At 39.9% G+C, this 20,417-nt stretch overlaps 2 protein-coding genes across 2 annotated transcripts in view; both read right to left on the reverse strand.

Annotated features, from left to right (window-relative positions):
- Positions 1 to 727: 727 nt before the first annotated feature.
- LOC130236664 (uncharacterized) lies at positions 728 to 9,130 on the reverse strand. Its single transcript, XM_056467418.1, has 5 exons — positions 8,988 to 9,130; positions 6,900 to 7,414; positions 4,616 to 4,652; positions 2,583 to 3,194; positions 728 to 813 (listed from the first exon to the last, which is right to left on the reverse strand). The coding sequence occupies exons 1-4, from the start codon at positions 9,118 to 9,120 to the stop codon at positions 2,593 to 2,595; spliced, it is 1,287 nt and encodes a 428-aa protein (XP_056323393.1). The 5' UTR covers positions 9,121 to 9,130; the 3' UTR covers positions 728 to 813; positions 2,583 to 2,592.
- Positions 9,131 to 9,233: 103 nt separating this feature from the next.
- Positions 9,234 to 20,417, reverse strand: part of arvcfa (ARVCF delta catenin family member a) — a 49,820-nt gene continuing 38,636 nt past the window's right edge. Inside the window, exons 14-17 of the mRNA XM_056467133.1 lie at positions 17,169 to 17,256; positions 16,713 to 16,789; positions 14,386 to 14,489; positions 9,234 to 11,406 (exon numbers count right to left, since the gene is read on the reverse strand). Of these exons, the coding sequence (XP_056323108.1) occupies positions 14,397 to 14,489; positions 16,713 to 16,789; positions 17,169 to 17,256 (258 nt within the window). The 3' untranslated portion in view covers positions 9,234 to 11,406; positions 14,386 to 14,396. The remainder of the gene's footprint in view (positions 11,407 to 14,385; positions 14,490 to 16,712; positions 16,790 to 17,168; positions 17,257 to 20,417) is intronic.

Below are 20,417 nucleotides of genomic sequence, written 5' to 3' on the forward strand. Positions count from 1 at the left end.
ATGATCAGATGTGCTCCAACATTAGGCACATTCACATCAAGACTGAACACACATCTGTGTAGCTGTGCCTTTACTGAATGAGCACTGTGCTACGTCCGACAGATCGCACTATTATGTTTTTCTCTTCTTTTTAATTCTTTTATAACACATTTTATCTGCTTTTATGCTTATTTATTATTTTTTTTTACCATTTTTATTTGTTTTTATTTCTCTTGTACTTGTTTCTTTTAGTCCTGTTTATGTAAAGCACTTTGTATTGCCACTGTGTATGAAATGTGCTATATAAATAAATTTGCCTTGCCTTGCCTTGCCTAATTGTGACTGCTTGCAGAAAACCAGTATAAAATATATAAAGTCATCTGGTCATGTGACTTTAAAACATTTGAATCAAAACAAGCTTTTTTTTTTTTATTTAAAAGTGTTTTTTTTCTTAACCAAAGCCAATAACAAAACATTAGAGCTTCCAGAAATAAGACAAACAGACACGTTCACAACTGAGTCCAGTGGGAGTAAATGGTTTAAATGTTTAGCTCTCAGCTCACATCATCAGCCAAAGCGTGATGCTTTGACAGTTTGTGACTGTGTGACACTGCCATCATGTGGCAAACAACCACAATTACACAGAGAAAGCTCAAATTCACACTCATGTCATTGCTGATTAAATATCAGTTTAATAGGACAGATTAAACAACAACAACAACAACAACAACAGTTTTCATCAATCCAAGTGCAGAGTTTGGTCCTGAAGTCAACATTTAGCTGCGGATATTCTGTTGAGCTCTCTTCATCCACCGGCATCTGAAGATCAACAGACTGCAGGAGGAACAGACACAGACATAAAAGAAACGTATCTTCACTCACTTTGACGTAGTAATCCACATGATCAGGTGTCTGCTCTAGTTCATTCACAACTCTAATTATCTGCTTTGATAATTACTGCACTGTAAATACAGTAGTGACTCATTTCAGAATTGCGAGAGACATTTCAGGCATTTTCAATTAATTTTCCTTAAACTGAAATGATGTACAACAAATCTGTTATTTACAGTTATCTGAATCCATTGTTGTAAAATGTAAAATAATGCAAGATGCTTATATATGATAGACATCATTTAACAACAGATCAGTTACTATGGATAGTGTGTTACCATGGCAACTGTAGGATCAGCACAACAGATCAGTTACTATGGATAGTATGTTACCATAGCGACTCTAGGATCAGCACAACAAATCAGTTACTATGGAGGTTGTGTTACCATAGCGATTGTAGAATCACCACAACAGATCAGTTGCTATGGATGTTGTGTTACCATAGCAACTGTAGAATTACCACAACAGATCAGTTGGTAAGGATGTTGTGTTACCATAGCAACTGTAGGATCAGCACAACAGATCAGTTACTATGGATAGTATGTTACCATAGCGACTGTAGGATCAGCACAACAGATCAGTTACTATGGATGTTGTGTTACCATAGCGACTGTAGAATCACCACAACAGATCAGTTACTATGGAGGTTGTGTTACCATAGCGACTGTAGCATCACCACAACAGATCAGTTGCTATGGATGCTGTGTTACCATAGCAACTGTAGAATTACCACAACAGATCAGTTGGTATGGATGTTGTGTTACCATAGCAACTGTAGAATTACCACAACAGATCAGTTGGTATGGATGTTGTGTTACAATAGTGACTGTAGGATCACCACAACAGATCAGTTACTATGGAAGTTGTTTTACCGTAGCAACTGTAGGGTCACCACAACAGATCAGTTACTATAGTTGTTGTGTTACCATAGCAACTGTAGAATCACCACAACAGATCAGTTACTATGGATGTTGTGTTACCATAGCAACTGTAGAATCACCACAGCAGATCAGTTACTAGAGTTGTTGTGTTACCATAGAAACTGTAGAATCACCACAACAGTTCAATTACTATGGTTGTTGTGTTACCATAGCAACTGTAGAATCACCACAACAGATTACATTACTATGGTCGTTGTTACCATAGCGACTGTAAAATCACAACAGATCAATGACTAAGATTGGTGTTTTACCATAGCAACTGTAAAACCACCACAACAGATTAATTACAATCGTCATTGTTACCACAGCAACTGTAGAGTCACTACAACAGTTCAATTACTATGGTTGTTGTGTTACCATAGCGACTGTAGAATCACAACAGATCAATGACTAAGATTTTTGTGTTACCATAGCGACTGTAGCATCACCACAACAGATTATTTACTATGGTCATTGTGTTACCATAGCAACTGTAGGATCACCACAACAGATTAATTACTATAGTCTTTGTGTTACCATAGCAACTGTAAAATCACCACAACAGATCAATTACAATGGTTGGTGTGTTACCATAGCGACTGTAGAATCACAACAGACTAATCACGATAGCTATTATGTTACCCTAGAAACTACAGAACAACAGCAGATTAATTCTATAGTATGGGTCAACAACACCCCATTATTTGCTGTAAATCACTGCAGTATTTTTTAAATGTGGGCGCTGTAATAACACAAACATTATAAAGAGTGTTATCCAGTATTTCAGCATACCTGTAGTGTTCTAGTAATCTCCTGCCATACTGTTCTTGATGTGGTATTCAGTGTTGACGTGAGGTTTGTCTGTGTCGCTCTTCCCTGCAGATGTTGAGCAGTCCAGCAGTGTAAACCTGCACCATGATGACCGTGCGTCAGGACTCTGACTCTCACAGGACAGTGGAGAGGAGCACAGAGCTCTCTGAAGAAGCACACTTTTCCACTTCACACACACCGGGGACGTCCTGACCTCTCCACACGGTCTGAGCTCTTCTTTGAACATCTTCAGCCGAGAAACTAAAGAGCTCGGCCTCTTCTCATGTCCTTCTTCTGTGTCTTCACATATTTGAGCGGTTGATGAGTTCTTTTGGACGACCTCAGATGAGTTCACATCAGTCTCAATCGAGCTCAGTGATGTTTTCAGCACACTTGCGAAATCGGAGAGTGCAATGCTGGTGTTTTTCTTGAGCGTGTCTGGTCGTGTGGTAAAGGGATTAGGGGTGATCGGGCTGTTGTCGGAGCTGCTGCTGTCCAGTTGTCTGCGCCACAGCCGACGGTTTGTCTTCCTCGGAGGTGGACGGATCACTGGAGAAGACGCTGAATCTGACCCATCATCCACACCCTGAGAACCTGCGCGGAGTACATAAGTACACATGAAATCCAAACTAACCATGTTGACGTTGTTAGCTCACATTGCTAGCTTTGTGCTGAACGATTCATCTGTGCATGTCATTAATAGCAAACAATAGTTTGCGATCTTTAATTGAAATCTGCAATTTCACTTCCTGTTTTCATTTCATTCACAGATTAGGTCTCCTGAGGTATTGGGTCTGGCTAACATACTTAACCCCGCCCCTCCAGCTGACAGTTTTGACAACAAACAGAGATGGTGAACAGGAGGAGTCTGTTAGGTTGTAATAACTCTCCCAACTCAATTCGTTTAGACATCAGGGTTGCTAGGGTGTTCTGATGGGTTGCTAGGCAGTTGCAAGGGTGTTACTAGTCAGTTTCTAGGGTGTTCCGAGTGGTTGCTAATGTGGTGCTAGGGTGTTCTGAGTGTTTGTTAGGTGGTTGCAAAGGTGTTCTGAGGGGTTGCTAAGGAGTTGTTAGGCGGTTGCTAGGGTGTTCTGATGGGTTACTAGGCAGTTGCAAAGGTGTTACTAGGCAGTTTCTAGGGTGTTCCGAGTGGTTGCTAATGTGGTGCTAGGGTGTTCTGAGTGTTTGTTAGGTGGTTGCAAAGGTGTTCTGAGGGGTTTCTAAGGTGTTAAGCTGGTTGCTAGGGTGTTCTGATGGGTTACTAGGCAGTTGCAAAGGTGTTACTAGTCAGTTTCTAGGGTGTTCTGAGTGGTTGCTAATGTGATGCTAGGGTGTTCTGATGGGTTGCTAGGCAGTTGCAAAGGTGTTACTAGTCAGTTTCTAGGGTGTTCCGAGTGGTTGCTAATGTGGTGCTAGGGTGTTCTGAGTGTTTGTTAGGTGGTTCCAAAGGTGTTCTCAGGGGTTTCTAGGGTGTTAAGGTGGTTGCTAGGGTGTTCTGATGGGTTGCTAGGCAGTTGCAAAGGTGTTACTAGTCAGTTTCTAGGGTGTTCCGAGTGGTTGCTAATGTGGTGCTAGGGTGTTCTGAGTGTTTGTTAGGTGGTTGCAAAGGTGTTCTGAGGGGTTTCTAAGGTGTTAAGGTGGTTGCTAGGGTGTTCTGATGGGTTACTAGGCAGTTGCAAAGGTGTTACTAGTCAGTTTCTAAGGTGTTCTGAGTGGTTGCTAATGTGTTGCTAGGGTGTTCTGAGTGTTTGTTAGGCAGTTGCAAAGGTATTCTGAGGGGGTGCTAAGGTGTTGTTAGGCAGTTGCAAAGGTGTTACTAATCAAGAGTGTTTAATTAGGGCTGGAAGTAAACTGTGCAGAGCTGTGGCCCTCCAGGAACTGAGTTTGACACCTGTGATATAAGAGGTCATTTTAATTAGCATTTTATATTCATATATACCCAGAGCTCCTGAAAATCACACCAAATCCCTGCACGTTTGCTGAATAAATATATGAAGATAGTATTCAAGACTGACCTTTAACAGGAGAGCATCCCGCAGGTGACGACTGACCCTGTAATCAAACAACTGAGATGTTAGACGAGGAAAGCAGCACCACAGGACACTCGTGAATCAGGACACACACTGATGTCTAAAGCCTTTGTAATAAATGGATGCACTGTTGTTTTCATCCGATTGTGAGACTCCTGTCGCTGTTCATTTGGGCTTCATCTAAAACTCCACATCTATAATCCTCTTACGCCGAGTTCAGACTGCATGATTTTAGCCCTGATTTGGACTCGCCGACAGGTTTTCAGTTCAGTGTGGTTAATAACTTTCTAGAGTGTTCCGACTGGTTGCTAAGGTGTTGTTAGGCGGTTGCCAGGGTGCTCTGAGGGGTTGCTAGGCAGTTGAAAATGTGTTACTAGTCAGTTTCTAGGGTGTCTGAGTGGTTGCTAATGTGTTGCTAGGGTGTTCTGAGTGTTTGTTAGGTGGTTGCATAGGTATTCTGAGGGGTTGCTAAGGTGCTGTTAGGCGGTTGCTAGGGTGTTCTGAGGGGTTGCTGGGCAGTTGCAAAGGTATTACTAGTCAGTTTCTAGGGTTTTCCGAGTGGTTGCTAATGTATTGCTAGGGTGTTCTGAGTGTTTGTTAGGCGGTTCCAAAGGTATTCTGAGGGGTTTCTAAGGTGTTAAGGTGGTTGCTAGGGTGTTCTGAGGGGTTGCTAGGCAGTTGAAAATGTGTTACTAGTCAGTTTCTAGGGTGTCCGAGTGGTTGCTTATGTGTTGCTAGGGTGTTCTGAGTGTTTGTTAGGTGGTTGCAAAGGTGTTCTGAGGGGTTTCTAAGGTGTTAAGGTGGTTGCTAGGGTGTTCTGATGGGTTGCTAGGCAGTTGCAAAGGTGTTACTAGTCAGTTTCTAGGGTGGTCCAAGTGGTTGCTAATGTGGTGCTAGGGTGTTCTGAGTGTTTGTTAGGTGGTTGCATAGGTATTCTGAGGGGTTGCTAAGGTGTTGTTAGGCGGTTGCTAGGGTGTTCTGGGGGGTTGCTGGGCAGTTGCAAAGGTGTTACTAGTCAGTTTCTAGGGTGTCCGAGTGGTTGCAAATGTGTTGCTAGGGTGTTCTGAGTGTTTGTTAGGTGGTTGCAAAGGTGTTCTGAGGGGTTTCTAAGGTGTTAAGGTGGTTGCTAGGGTGTTCTGATGGGTTACTAGGCAGTTGCAAAGGTGTTACTAGTCAGTTTCTAGGGTGTTCTGAGTGGTTGCTAATGTGTTGCTAGGGTTTTCTGAGTGTTTGTTAGGCGGTTGCAAAGGTATTCTGAGGGGTTGCTAAGGTGTTGTTAGGCAGTTGCTAGGTTGTTCTGAGGGGTAGCTGGGCAGTTGCAAAGGTGTTACTAGTCAGTTTCTAGGGTGTTCCGAGTGGTTGCTAGGGTGTTCTGAGTGTTTGTTAGGTGGTTACAAAGGTATTCTGAGGGGTTGCTATGGTGTTTTTAGGCGGTTGCTAGGGTGTTCTGATGGGTTACTGGGCAGTTGCAAGGGTGTTACTAGTCAGTTTCTAGGGTGTTCCGAGTGGTTGCTAATGTGTTGCTAGGGTGTTCTGAGTGTTTGTTAGGTGGTTGCAAAGGTGTTCTGAGGGGTATCTAAGGTGTTAAGGCAGTTGCTAGGGTGTTCTGATGGGTTGCTAGGCAGTTGCAAAGGTGTTACTAGTCAGTTTCTAGGGTGTTCTGAGTGGTTGCTAATGTGTTCCTGGGGTGTTCTGAGTGTTTGTTTGGCGGTTGCAAAGGGGTTCTGAGGGGTTGCTAGGCGGTTGCTAGGGTCTTCTGAGGGGTTGTTAGGCTATTGTTAGGATCTTCTAAGTGGTTGCTAAGGCATCGCTAGGGTGTTCTGAGTGGTTGCTAAGGTGTTGTTAGGCAGTTGTTAATGTATTCTGAGTGGTTGCTAAGCAGTTACTAAGGTGTTCTGAGGTGTTGCTAAGATGTTTCTAGTTGGTTGCTAGGGTGTTCAAAGTGGTTGCTAAGGTGTTGCTAGGGGTTGACATGGTGTTGAGTGATCACTATGTGGTTGATAAGATGTTTGCTAGGTGGCTGCTAAGGTGTTGCTAGGCGGTTGATAAGGTGTTCTGAGGGGTTGCTAGGCAATTGCAAAGGTGGCACTAGTCAGTTTCTAGGGTGTTCCGAGTGGATGCTAATGTGTTGCTGGGGTGTTCTGAGTGTTTGATAGGCAGTTGCAAAGGGGTTGCTAAGGTGTTGTTAGGCAGTTGCTAGGTGGTTTGTGAATACTGAAGACTGCTATCTCAGTGATATTTGTACAGTGTAACAGTGCATGTCTCTGACCTTCAGTGTGTCCAGTATCCGCTCCTCCTGCTTGAGTCTCCTGCAGCTGGACAGCATGCGGTATAACTGCATCTGCCTGCGGTATCTGTAGCTGCGTATAACTGCGGGACGCTTGCGGCGGCGGATCGGAGGTTGATCTGACCTGCTGGAGGGCGATGGAGAGGAATCCGTCCCAGAACTGCGCAGCTGCAGATCTCGGACGCATCGGGACAAGGGCTGCGGTGATCTGGAGACCGCAGGCTGACTCTGGAGCATCTGGACCCGCTCCTGAAAACTCCTGACTCTGGAGACTGAAGACTGAGGGGTGAAGATGGGGAACGGCCTCTTCCAGATGCGCACCGCCTTCCTCAGGAGCTTGTGTGAGCGAGTGTTCAGGTAAATGGCCGGATGAGCCGCGCGGATGCTGGTGTTTCTGCGGGGCGTTTTTTGCGGAGCTGCATGCGTCTGCTGGGCCTCTGTTGAGCTCAGAGCTGTGTGTTCAGCAGGAGATGAGGAGACAGCAGGAGAGAAACATTCTGCAGCATATAAACAACTCGTCAGATCCACACAAATGTCTACATTCATTCATTCATTTTATTTTCAGCTTAGTCTCTTTATTAATCTGGGATCGCCACAGCGGAATGAACCACCAACTTATCTGCCATATGTTTTACACAGCGGAAGCCCTTCCAGCTGCAACCCAGCACTGGGAAACATCCATACACACTCGTTCACACTCATACACTACAGCCAATTTAGCTAACCCAATTCTCCTATAGCACATGTGTTTGGACTGTGGGGGAAACCGGAGCACCCGAAGGAAACCCACACCAACATGGGGAGAACATGCAAACTCCACACAGAAACACCAACTGACCCAGCCGAGGCTCGAATCAGCGGCCTTCTTGCTGTGAGGTGATTGTGCTACCTGCTGCGCCACCTTGCTGCCCCAATGTCTACCTTGCCATGACAAAAAGTATGTTTTCTCCCCGTGTCGGTGTGGGTTTCCACTGGGTGCTCCGGTTTATTTTTTACTGTGATTACTGACATGTGCAGGAACCACCACAATTAATTACAGCCAGCTAGACAACACAGAACCTGAAAGCGCCTCTTTTTTGAAGGGGTTTATTATAAATCAGACAACATCTAGAATTGTTTTAATCACGTTCAACATGTTCTATGAAAATTCAAAGGGTTTTCTTCAAAATGATATTAAATATTTTGCATTTACACCTCTACATGTGGATCTGGGAAGCTTTTGAATTCGCGTAGACAAAATCCAGACAGAAACCCCAAAATAGCACTCCACTTTAGGAGGTTAACAGTATATGTCCAAACATCTTATTTGGCATATTTACAATAATCCTCTGATGACATATTTATGCAATATTAATATTAATATACTCAGTTTTACCCCATTTTTCACCCATTTACATTTCTCAAACATAATCACATTAAATATGAACAAACACCTTCTTTTATAGGCCTGTATTTTAATGTGCAGTTCAAAATAAATAGCCTAATTATTTTTTATGATTCATAAAATATTAATAATTGATTTATGATTTATTTCATCGTAATTTATTATTAATTTCATTAACTCATTCAGCTTAGTCCCTTTATCCATCAGAGGTCACCACAGCGGAATGAACCACAAACTTATTCAGCATATGTTTTACACAGCGGATGCCCTTCCAGCTGCAACCCAGTACTGGGATACCCATACACACTCATTCATACCAAAACTCATACACTACAGCCAATTTAGTCAATCAGTTCCCCAATAGCGCATGTGTTTGGACTGTGGGGGAACCCGGACCCCCCGGAGGAAACCCACGCCAACACGGGGAGAACATGGAAATTCCACACAGAAATACTGACCCAGCCGAGACTCGAACCAGCGACCTTATTGCTGTGAGGCCATTGAGTGCTAACCACTGTGCTCTATATATAACGTTAGCCTAAAATATATATTAAGGTCAGTTAAATGACATTAAAATGGTGGTAACTGAATGTGAGTAATTATTAAACATAACGCTGATCATATAAAGTCACATTAATAATGTCCATTTAACGCTGTAATGTGAATACTGATTCTCTCTCACACACCTGTAGTGTTTCTCCGCGGGGGGGTTTCATTCTCCTCCATCTGTAATCGAGGATTTTCACTTATTTCTGCGACTCTGCATCTAAAGATTCGCTGATTCTGTAACCGATTATGATGCATTTTCAAAAAACGCATCACCAGTGAATCATTTGAATCGACTCTTTTCGTTTAAAAGATCCAAACATTCGATTCACAACAGACGCGCGATTCACATCGCAAATAATAGGAAAATCGCCACGAAGCAGGAAAAAGTTTGATTTCATTTTTATTTGATTTAATCTCTGTTAGATGCATGACGAAATAGATTAAGAAGAGATAAAACTCGTTGATTTTTATTTCTCAAGCCATTAAATCACCGATGTTATGAAACAAATTTAGTATGAATCCATTAAAATCTCTGATATATTCTCTGATATACACTATATTAAGTACAATTTCTGCTGTGTCTGTAGAGTACCACATATAAAAAATACTATAGTCATCATTTATAGTAAATACTATGGTGTTTTTGATTGTATTATACTGTATTATCGTATTTACAACACTTTGTTAAAGAATGCTCCAGTATATTGTAGAATTAACTTTAATGAACTGATAATACTGTAGTATACTTTAGTTTTACTACAGTAAATGTGGTGTATTGTAGTATGATATACCCTATTGTAGAAAACTGCAGTACTGGGTTGTTTATACGCTCACCGGCCACTTTATTAGGTACACCTTACTAGTACCTTCCGAACTGCCGTAATCCTTGGTGGCATAGATTCAACAAGATACTGAAAATATTCTGCTCCATATTGACATGATAGCATCACGCAGTTGGTGCAGATTTTCGGCTGCACATCCATGATGCCAATCTCCCGTTCCACCACATCCAAAAGGTGCTCTTTTGGATTGAGCTCTGGTGACTGTGGAGGCCATTTGAGTACAGTGAACTCATTGTCATGTTCAAGAAACCAGTCTGAGATGATTGGCGCTTTATGACATGGTGCGTTATCCTGCTGGAAGTAGCCATCAGAAGATGGAGACACTGTGCTCATAAAGGGATGGACATGGTCAGCAACAATACTCAGGTAGGCTGTGGCGTTGACACCATGCTCAATTGGTACTAATGGACCCAAAGTGTGCCAAGAAAATCTCCCCCACACCATTACACCACCACCACCAGCCTGAACCTCTGATACAAGGCAGGATGGATCCATGCTTTCATGTTGTTGAGGCCAAATTCTGAGCCGAGCATCCGAACGTGGCAGCAGAAATGGAGACTCATCAGACCAGGCAACATTTCTCCAATCTTCTATTGTCCAGTTCTGGTGAGCCTGTGTAAATTGTAGCCTCAGTTTTCTGTTCTTAGCTGACAGGAGCGGCACCCGGTGTGGTCTTCTGCTGCTGTAGCCCATCCGCCTCAAGGTTGGACGTGTTGTGTGTTCAGAGATGCTCTTCTGCAGACCTCGGTTGTAATGAGTGCTTATTTGAGTTACTGTTGCCTTTCTATCAGCTGGAACCAGTCTGGCCATTCTCCTCTGACCTCTGGCATCAACAAGGCATTTGCGCCCACAGAACTGCCACTCACTGCATATTTCCTCTTTGTCGGACCATTCTCTGTAAACCCTAGAGATGGTTGTGCGTGAAAATCCCAGTAGTTCAGCAGTTTCTGAAATACTCAGAGCAGCCCGTGTGGCAGCAACAACCATGCCACATTCAGTCACTTAAATCTCCTTTCTTCCCCATTCTGATGCTCAGTTTGAACTGCAGCAGATCGTCTTGACCATGTCTACATGCCTAAATGCAGTGAGTTGCTGCCGTGTGATTGGCTGATTAGAAATTTGCGTTAACGAGCAGTTAAGACAGGTGTACCTAATAAAAAGGCCGGTGAGTGTATTACTGTAGTAGTTGTGTTACTAGAGCAACTGTAGAATCCCCAGATTAATTGTACTGTACTACTGTATGCTTCAAAAACACTACAGTATTTACTGTAAGTCACTATAGTATTTTTCTAACATGAGTATCAGCCCCATAATATCCTATTAATATTCATCATATATCATGATATCGTTTCTTTTGTGCATAAAACGTAAGATCGAGAACTGAAATGGTCCATGTGGTTAATCACAGAAACATCCTGAACACTTTTTGTACAATGTAGAGACTCATCAACAAAAAAAAGGTAAGCATAGAAACAACACAAGATCATAATATGGCGGATAATCAGATCTCTAAATGACTGGTCACATCATGATTCTTGAGTTTAACAGTGAAGATTGCCAAAAGCAGCAAAGAGTCAAATTCCACTTCCAGACGATCATGACTCCATTCCTCCAGCTTCTGTTGGTGTGGATGATGAACACATGAGGATCTGCTGTTTTTCTCTGGTTTGATTGTGCTCGAGGCTGGTCACGTCTGTCAAAGTGGATCTGTAGCCTGTGGAAACAGTGGAAGTCAGTAGTTGTGTTTACATGCAAAGAACAGAATTAACATTATGCGCAAAACTGGAATAGGGCATTTGATAATAAAGCAGCGTTTCCATATAATGACAAACAAAAGAGAACAATATCATCACGTCCTGCTAAACTTGCTGCATCTGAAACCGCCTACTACTCAGTAGGTGCTGCATTTGAATTTAAACATACTACTGGACCGTTAGAAAAGTGCGTCCTATACAGTATGAATGCAAACAGTATGAAGGGAATTCGGATGTACCACATCCGCCATTTTGTCATGGTCACGTGACCTACCTGCATCACTTGCGTCACTTCACTCCCATTCATGAATTATCTCGTGGTGCATCATGAGATAGCACAGCATGCATGGGATGTGCACTTCAGAATCTCGCCGGAAGTAGTAACTCATCCGGGTACTTCTCACATACTGATTTTGAATTCTATGAATTCAGACACACTACTCGGCTTGCACACTGATTTTAGCATACTATATAGTATGGAAGTATGCAGTTTCAGATGCAGCAACAGATCAGAGAACTGTAGCAGAAGCCACTGTGGTGTTTGTTCTCCTCTAATAAATGAGGTGCGCCTCAGAAGACGAAACGCAATGAACGCGGTGGCTTCTGGAGGCGTGAGACGGGAGCGCAGACAGATGCTCAAGACAGTTCTGGAGGGAATAATAATAGAAGAATAATTAGGGATGTCCCCATCAGGTTTTTTTTTTGAGTCATTTGATTTTGAGTATCTACCGATACCGAAACCCGATCCTTTTATTTTTTATTTATTTGACATGGACATCACGATTACACTGGACAACCAAATGCATTTGTTTAAGTGTTTTAGCAAACTTGCTAATTTTCATCACCTGTCCACAGGAGGCTTGACAAAATGGAAATATAATAAATACATATACACAACATTATAATTCTTTACATAAAATTACCAAAGGCAAAAGCAAAGGCGACATGATCCAACAAACTAACAGTAGACTATTTGTGCAAGCACTGCTGTTTTGTTTTTAACTACTTTTTAAGAACACTACTTTAAATATTTGGATTACTTTCTGATTTTAGGCTAACAGGTAAAACATCCCACAGTTTGGCTCCCTTTACAGAGAAGACAGATTGACCAAATTCAATTCAATTCAATTCCCCTTTATTTGTATAGCGCTTATACAATGTAGATTGTGTCAAAGCAGCTTCACATAAAAGGTCATAGTAATTAGGAACAGTGTAGTTCAATAGGAACAGTGAGGTCTTACACTTGCCCGTTTGACTCTGTGAGAGGTTTGATGCCTACTGATTAGATCAGAAAACAGGATTACCTCTATAATACATAAAAAATGAATAAAAAAGAGTGAAGAAACAGATCCAGATTGTTCCTTATTTTTTATTTAATTCACCTAATTTTAACATGCAACAACTCTGTTAACAAACAGAGCGCTTCTGTGATGTAGCGTGAACTATCAGGTAATAAATAACATCAATTCTTCACTTTGGGACTTTAGTGCAACAGTAAATATATTTAAAAAATCTAATATAAAAACAAGCAGCACCTTAACTTAAAAGGCAATCCCAGGTTTACATATCTCATAGTTTGCTATGGCGATGTTGTCATTATTAACTTTATAACACCCCCAGACCACAGACCTGCGGACTCGCGCTTTCCGCTTCAAGCTGCTTCAGTGTTCTACTTTGCCGGCATTTCCCCAATAGCGTCTCTGCTGTTTCTGTGCGAAGTCAAGAAAGAGGTCTAACTCTGTTCCACTGCATAACTATAGATGTGTTAACAAATCCTGATCGGTAACATCCGATTCTGATCGAGTCTGAAACCATGTGATCGGGCCCGATTTCCGATCACGTGATCGGATCTGGATATCCCTAAGAATAATAATACTGAAGCACTGTGATGACAGACTGAAGGAGGACTGAGGCCTTTTACAATCAGCACAACAACATTTCACATCTGCAACAATGGAAAGCTGGAAACTCCATTAATGTAACGTCCCTGAACACTACATCACGTTTTTTATTCGTTTAGCACAGGGGTGGGCAAACTCGGTCCTGGAGGGCCGGTGTCCTGCACAGTTTAGCTCCAACTCTAATCAAAAACACCTGCTTATAGATTTCTAGTGATCTTGAAGACACTGATTAGCATGTTCAGGTGTGTTTGATTAGTGTTGGAGCTAAACTGTGCAGGACACCGGCCCTCCAGGACCGAGTTTGCCCACCCCTGGTTTAGCAGATGCTTTTGTTTGAAGCTCTTACAACAGAGGAGGCATTCTGCAATTCAACAAGAAGAGGCAATCCAGAGAAGAGCTGCTAATCATTAAAAGTAACAGTGCTCAGAGAATTAAGCGCTAGCGTAAAGAGGGGGAGTGTTTTTAATTTTCAGAGAAGAGTGTTTCTACGGGTGGTTTGTCAAGCCCACTCACCTGTGTGAGGCACATATTGAGATATGAAGTGATTGTAGGAAAGTATCTGGTGCAGGTGTCTGTTAAAGTGTCAGAGAGATGAAAGAGTGTGTTTTCATCAGCTGGTTTGTCATGCCCACTCACCTGTGTGAGGCACATATTGAGATATGAAGTGATTGTAAGAAAGTATCTGGTGCAGGTGTCTGTTAAAGTGTCAGAGAGATGAAAGAGTGTGTTTTCATCAGCTGGTTTGTCATGCCCACTCACCTGTGTGAGGCACATATTGAGATATGAAGTGATTGTAAGAAAGTATCTGGTGCAGGTGTCTGTTAAAGTGTCAGAGAGATGAAAGAGTGTGTTTTCTTCAGCTGGTTTGTCAAGCCCACTCACCTGTGTGAGGCACACTTAGAATTGCATTTTCTGATGCGCGTGTTGGAATTTATTCAGTAAAAGTGTTTTCATCGTAGTTTATGCACATTATTACTTTGCAATAGTTTTGTGGAACTGGCTGATGAAGCGCTGCTGTGGTGAATCTGCGGTGTTTACCGTGGTATGATTCAGACCCAGGAGTCCAGCGGCTGAGGCGTCCGCTCCACTAAGCCGACTGCCGGCCTGCTGGTCCTGATGAAGTGCCTCTTATCATTCACACCCTGAAACACAAATACAGTCTCCTAAATAACTTTATTTTCTGAAAGATCCCTCCAGTGTTTAAGCTCTTCCGTCATTTCTTAAAGCTGCCATATGCTGCATTGATTGATTGATTCACACCCGGAGGAAACCCACGCCAACACAGGGAGAACATGCAAACTCCACTCAGAAATGCCAACTGACCCAGCAGGGACTCGAATCAGAGACCTTCTTGCTGTGAGGGGACAGTGCTAACCACTGAGCCACTGTGCCGCCTTCATTGATTCAATAAGTTAAACTGTTCTCTGATATCTATAGTGTAGGTATGTGGCTTGGGTAAGTGCAAATACTTACTGGAAATGCGCTTGTAAGCCCATTTAAAACCCAAGAAAATACCCTTAGAATCAGAACAGAGTACAGTACAGTACAGAGGCTGTGGGTTTCCTCCGGGGGCTCCGGTTTCCCCCACAGTCCAAACACATGCAGTACAGGTGAATTGGGAAGGCTAAATTGTCCATATTGTATGAGTGTGAGTGAGTGTGTATGGATGTTCCCCAGAGATGGGTTGCGGCTGTAAAACATGTGCTGCATAAGTTGGTGGTTCATTCCCCTGTGGCGACCCCAGATTAATGAAGGGACTAAGCCGAAAAGAAAATGAATGAATGAATTTTTCATGGAGTTTCTAAGCTTGCCTGCTGCTAATAACAGTGCTAGCACTTACACAGTCTTCTTGTTTTATGCTTGAACAACTAAAATGAATGCTTAATTTTATTTAACTGAATGTATTTTAATTACATTACAACATCGATGCTGTAAAAGGAACCGTATGAAATTTAAAATAGCCACATTAACCATTCATCTGAAGTTTACCGCTGGCTGAAAAACACTAGCTGTGCATGTACCCCATTCTGATCCTCCTTGCACTATTTGTATACAGTAGGTGCATCCCAAATCGCATACTTATGCACTATTCTACGTCATTTTGTAGTATTAATAGTGTAAGTAGTGCGTTTACACTGAAAACTCTAAAAATAATAAGTATACTTCAGTTACCCGGATGATGCACTCATTCAGCTGGTAAAATGAAGTGTGTAATGATGGACACTTCACGCACTCAACGACCGCAGCTTTGCTCACGTAGTGGAAGGGGTGGAGCATTCGGGCACTCATGTTGGATAACTTTATTTATTTTGGATTTTGAAAGCAGAATTCTCCAACGAGAGTGATTATAGCGCCTCCTGATGGTCAATGCGGTTATACTCATGGCAGCCCTACTGAAAAAAATAGCCTAAATCAGCCTAGGCTGGTTGGCTGGTTTTAGCTGGTCGACCAGCCTGGTTTCAGAGGCGTTTTGGCCACTTCCGGGCTGGTTACCAGCCATTTCCAGCCTGGTCTTTGCTGGTCAGGCTGGGAGATGACCAGCTAAAACCAGCTTGACCAGCCTAGCCAGGCTGAGAGCCCAGCCAAAACCAGCTATGTCCAGTTTAAACCAGGCTGGTCAAGTTGGTTTTAGCTGGTTTTAACTGGTCATTTTCCAGCCTGACCAGCTAAGGCCAGGCTGGAAATGGCTGGAAACCTGCTCAGAAGTGGCCAAAACCCCTCTAAAACCAGGCTGGTCAACCAGCTAAAACCAGCTTAGGCTGGTTTAAGCTGTTTTTTTCAGAAGGGAGCTATTATTTGGTACTTTGGTCATTTATTTTACTGATTTGGTAACCGTCGAACGTCATCAGGGAAACGGTTTGAATTTCCGCTTAGTAAAAAAACGTTATATATACATATCCTATACTGTTGAGTGTGTAAGTGCATAGTGCATAAGTGCATAGGGTGCCATTTGGGATGCAGCTCATGTCTTCCTTACTTAACACACCTGATTCAGATCCTCGTTTCATTAACAGAGAGATCCATGAACTGATTCTTGTGTGTCAAATAAGTGAGACGTACAAAATGTTCAGTGCGGGGGGGCACAAGGGGGGGGGGGGGGGGGATTGAGAACCACTGACTTAATAACAACACCAACCCAGACAATATATCACTGTAGACTATTAACAATGCTCATAAACAGTGCTACACTTTTTACAACTGTTCAAGGTTAAAAGTTGTTGGAAGAAAGTTCACGATCCCATAATGCATTGTTGTCTAAGAGTGTACCGTACATCAGTGGAGTTATGCAGAGTCCCTTCATTCAGTATAACCTTCGGCTTTAGGCTGTATTCACACTCAGCTATCAGAACCGTGCCTGGACTGACCTGAAAAGTTTCTCGTTCAATCATGTGGCAGGGAGCATCTGCTGCTCTCTCTGGCTGATCCACGCTGCTGTATCCATCTGAAACACACACTGCATCAGTGGCTAACACACACACCCTCACTGCATCAGTGGCTGAAACACAATGCATTAGTGGATCACAGATACACAGACACAGACAAACACAGACACACACCCACACACACACAGACACACACACACACACACACACACACACACACACACACACACACACACACACACACACACACACACACTGCATCAATGCCTGAAACATACACACACACACAGTTTCACTGCCTCAGACATACATTCACACACATTTACACACACAGACACACTTAAACACTAGCTTTACAGTGACGTTGGGGAATCAGCAGCGGTCATCAGAGGCTGAAACACACACACACACACACACACACACACACCGCTCTCTCACCTTGGTTCTTCTCCATCAGCGGCAGTGTGATGTCATCATTCCCTTGTTTGGTGTTCTTCAGTTTTTTGGGCAGGCTGGAGACGGCTGGCTGAAACAGCAGACACACACTCACTGAAACAGCAGATACACACTCATCACATGAGGAAAAACTCAACTCTCCTGCATGGAAGACCATCTCCACCGGGTAAGAGAAAAAAGTAAGGAGCAAGTCAATTTCGACTTCGTAAATTAGAATTTTGACTTTTATCTCATAATTTAGACTTCTTAAACCATAACTTCAATTTAGTACATCATCATTTTGACTATTTGTCAAAATTTCGACTTATAATTTCCACTTTTTTTCATCATAATTTTGATTAAGTCAATTTAGATTTAGTAAGTTAAAATTTGTACTTTTATCTCATAATTTCCATTTAGCAAATCAATTTCAAATTAGTGAGTCATAATTTAGACTTTTTACATTATAATTTTGATTTAGTAAGTCAATTTCGACTTGGTAACTTAAAATTTTTACTTTTATCTCATAATTTTAATTTCTTAAACCATAACTTCAATTTAGTACATCTTAATTTTGACTATTTATGTCATAAATTTCGACTTAGTATGTCATGATTTCCATTTAATGTAATAATTTCTACTTTTTCCATCATAATTTCGCCTTTTATCTCGTAATTTCAAAGTCAGTTGCGATTTAGTAAGTTAAAATTTCATATTTGTATGTCATAATTTCGATTTAGTAAGTAAATTTAGAATTAGTAAGTCATAATTTTAACTTTTTATCTCAGTTTCGACGGTCATAATTTCAATTTATCAAATCAATTTTAAATTAGTCATAATTTTGATTTAGTAAGTCAATTTCAACTTAGTAAATTGACGTTTATCTTATAATGTAGACTTTTTAATCTCGTAATTTCGACTAAGTCAATTGTGGTTTGGTAAAATTATAATTTTGTATTTTTATGTCATAATTTTGATTTAGTAAGTCAATTTTGAATTAGTAAGTCATAATTTAGACTTTTTATCTCAGAATTTCGACAGTCATAATTTTGATTTAGTAAGTCAATTTCGACTTGGTAACTTTTATCTCATAATTTTAATTTCTTAAACCATAACTTCAATTTAGTACATCATAATTTTGACTATTTATGTCATAAATTTCGACTTAGTATGTCATGATTTCCATTTAATGTAATAATTTCTACTTTTTCCATCATAATTTCGCCTTTTATCTCGTAATTTCGAAGTCAGTTGCGATTTAGTAAGTTAAAATTTCATATTTGTGTGTCATAATTTCGATTTAGTAAGTAAATTTAGAATTAGTAAGTCATAATTTTTACTTTTTATCTCAGTTTCAACGGTCATAATTTCAATTTAGCAAATCAATTTCAAATTAGTCATAATTTTGATTTAGTAAGTCAATTTCAAATTAGTCATAATTTTGATTTAGTAAGTCAATTTCAAATTAGTCATAATTTTGATTTAGTAAGTCAATTTCAACTTAGTAAATTCACATTTCTCTTATAATTTAGACTTTTTAATCTCGTAATTTCGACTAAGTCAATTGTGCTTTGGTAAATTATAATTTTGTATTTTTATGTCATAATTTTGATTTAGTAAGTCAATTTTGAATTAGTAAGTCATAATTTAGACTTTTTATCTCAGAATTTTCGACAGTCATAATTTCGATTCAGCAAATCAATTTCAAATTAGCGAGTCAGAATTTAGACTTTTTCCATCATAATTTTGACTTAGTTCAAATTTGGACTTTTATCTCATAATTTAGATTTTTATCTTTTAATTTCGACTAAGTCAATTGCGATTAAGTAAGTCATAATTTCCACTTTTTTCATCATAATTTTGATTAAGTCAATTTAGATTTAGTAAGTTAAAATTTGTACTTTTATCTCATAATTTCGATTTAGAAAATCTATTTCAAATTAGCGAGTCATAATTTAGACTTTTTACATTATAATTTTGATTTAGTAAGTCAATTTCGACTTGGTAACTTTTATCTCATAATTTAGACTTCTTAAACCATAACTTCAACTTAGTACATCCTAATTTTGACTATTTATGTCATAAATTTTGACTTAGTATGTCATGATTTCCATTTAATGTAATAATTTCTACTTTTTCCATCATAATTTCGCCTTTTATCTCGTAATTTCGAAGTCAGTTGCGATTTAGTAAGTTAAAATTTCATATTTGTATGTCATAATTTCGATTTAGCAAGTAAATTTAGAATTAGTAAGTCATAATTTTAACTTTTTATCTCAGTTTCGACGGTCATAATTTCAATTTAGCAAATCAATTTCAAATTAGTCCATCATAATTTTGACTTAGTTCAAATTTGGACTTTTATCTCATAATTTAGATTTTTATCTTTTAATTTCGACTAAGTCAATTGCGATTTAGTCAGTCATAATTTCCACTTTTTTCATCATAATTTTGATTAAGTCAATTTAGATTTAGTAAGTTAAAATTTGTACTTTTATCTCATAATTTCCATTTAAAAAATCTATTTCAAATTAGTGAGTCATAATTTAGACTTTTTACATTATAATTTTGATTTAGTAAGTCAATTTCGACTTGGTAACTTTTATCTCATAATTTAGACTTCTTAAACCATAACTTCAATTTAGTACATCTTAATTTTGACTATTTATGTCATAAATTTTGACTTAGTATGTCATGATTTCCATTTAATGTAATAATTTCTACTTTTTCCATCATAATTTCGCCTTTTATCTCGTAATTTCGAAGTCAGTTGCGATTTAGTAAGTTAAAATTTCATATTTGTATGTCATAATTTCGATTTAGCAAGTAAATTTAGAATTAGTAAGTCATAATTTTAACTTTTTATCTCAGTTTCGACAGTCATAATTTCAATTTATCAAATCAATTTCAAATTAGTCATAATTTTGATTTAGTAAGTCAATTTCAAATTAGTCATAATTTTGATTTAGTAAGTCAATTTCAACTTAGTAAATTGACGTTTATCTTATAATGTAGACTTTTTAATCTCGTAATTTCGACTAAGTCAATTGTGCTTTGGTAAATTATAATTTTGTATTTTTATGTCATAATTTTGATTTAGTAACTCAATTTTGAATTAGTAAGTCATAATTTAGACTTTTTATCTCAGAATTTCGACAGTCATAATTTCGATTCAGCAAATCAATTTCAAATTAGTGAGTCATAATTTAGACTTTTTCCATCATAATTTTGACTTAGTTCAAATTTGGACTT

This window comes from Danio aesculapii, chromosome 10 (assembly GCF_903798145.1).
Source record: "Danio aesculapii chromosome 10, fDanAes4.1, whole genome shotgun sequence".
NCBI lineage: Eukaryota > Metazoa > Chordata > Actinopteri > Cypriniformes > Danionidae > Danio > Danio aesculapii.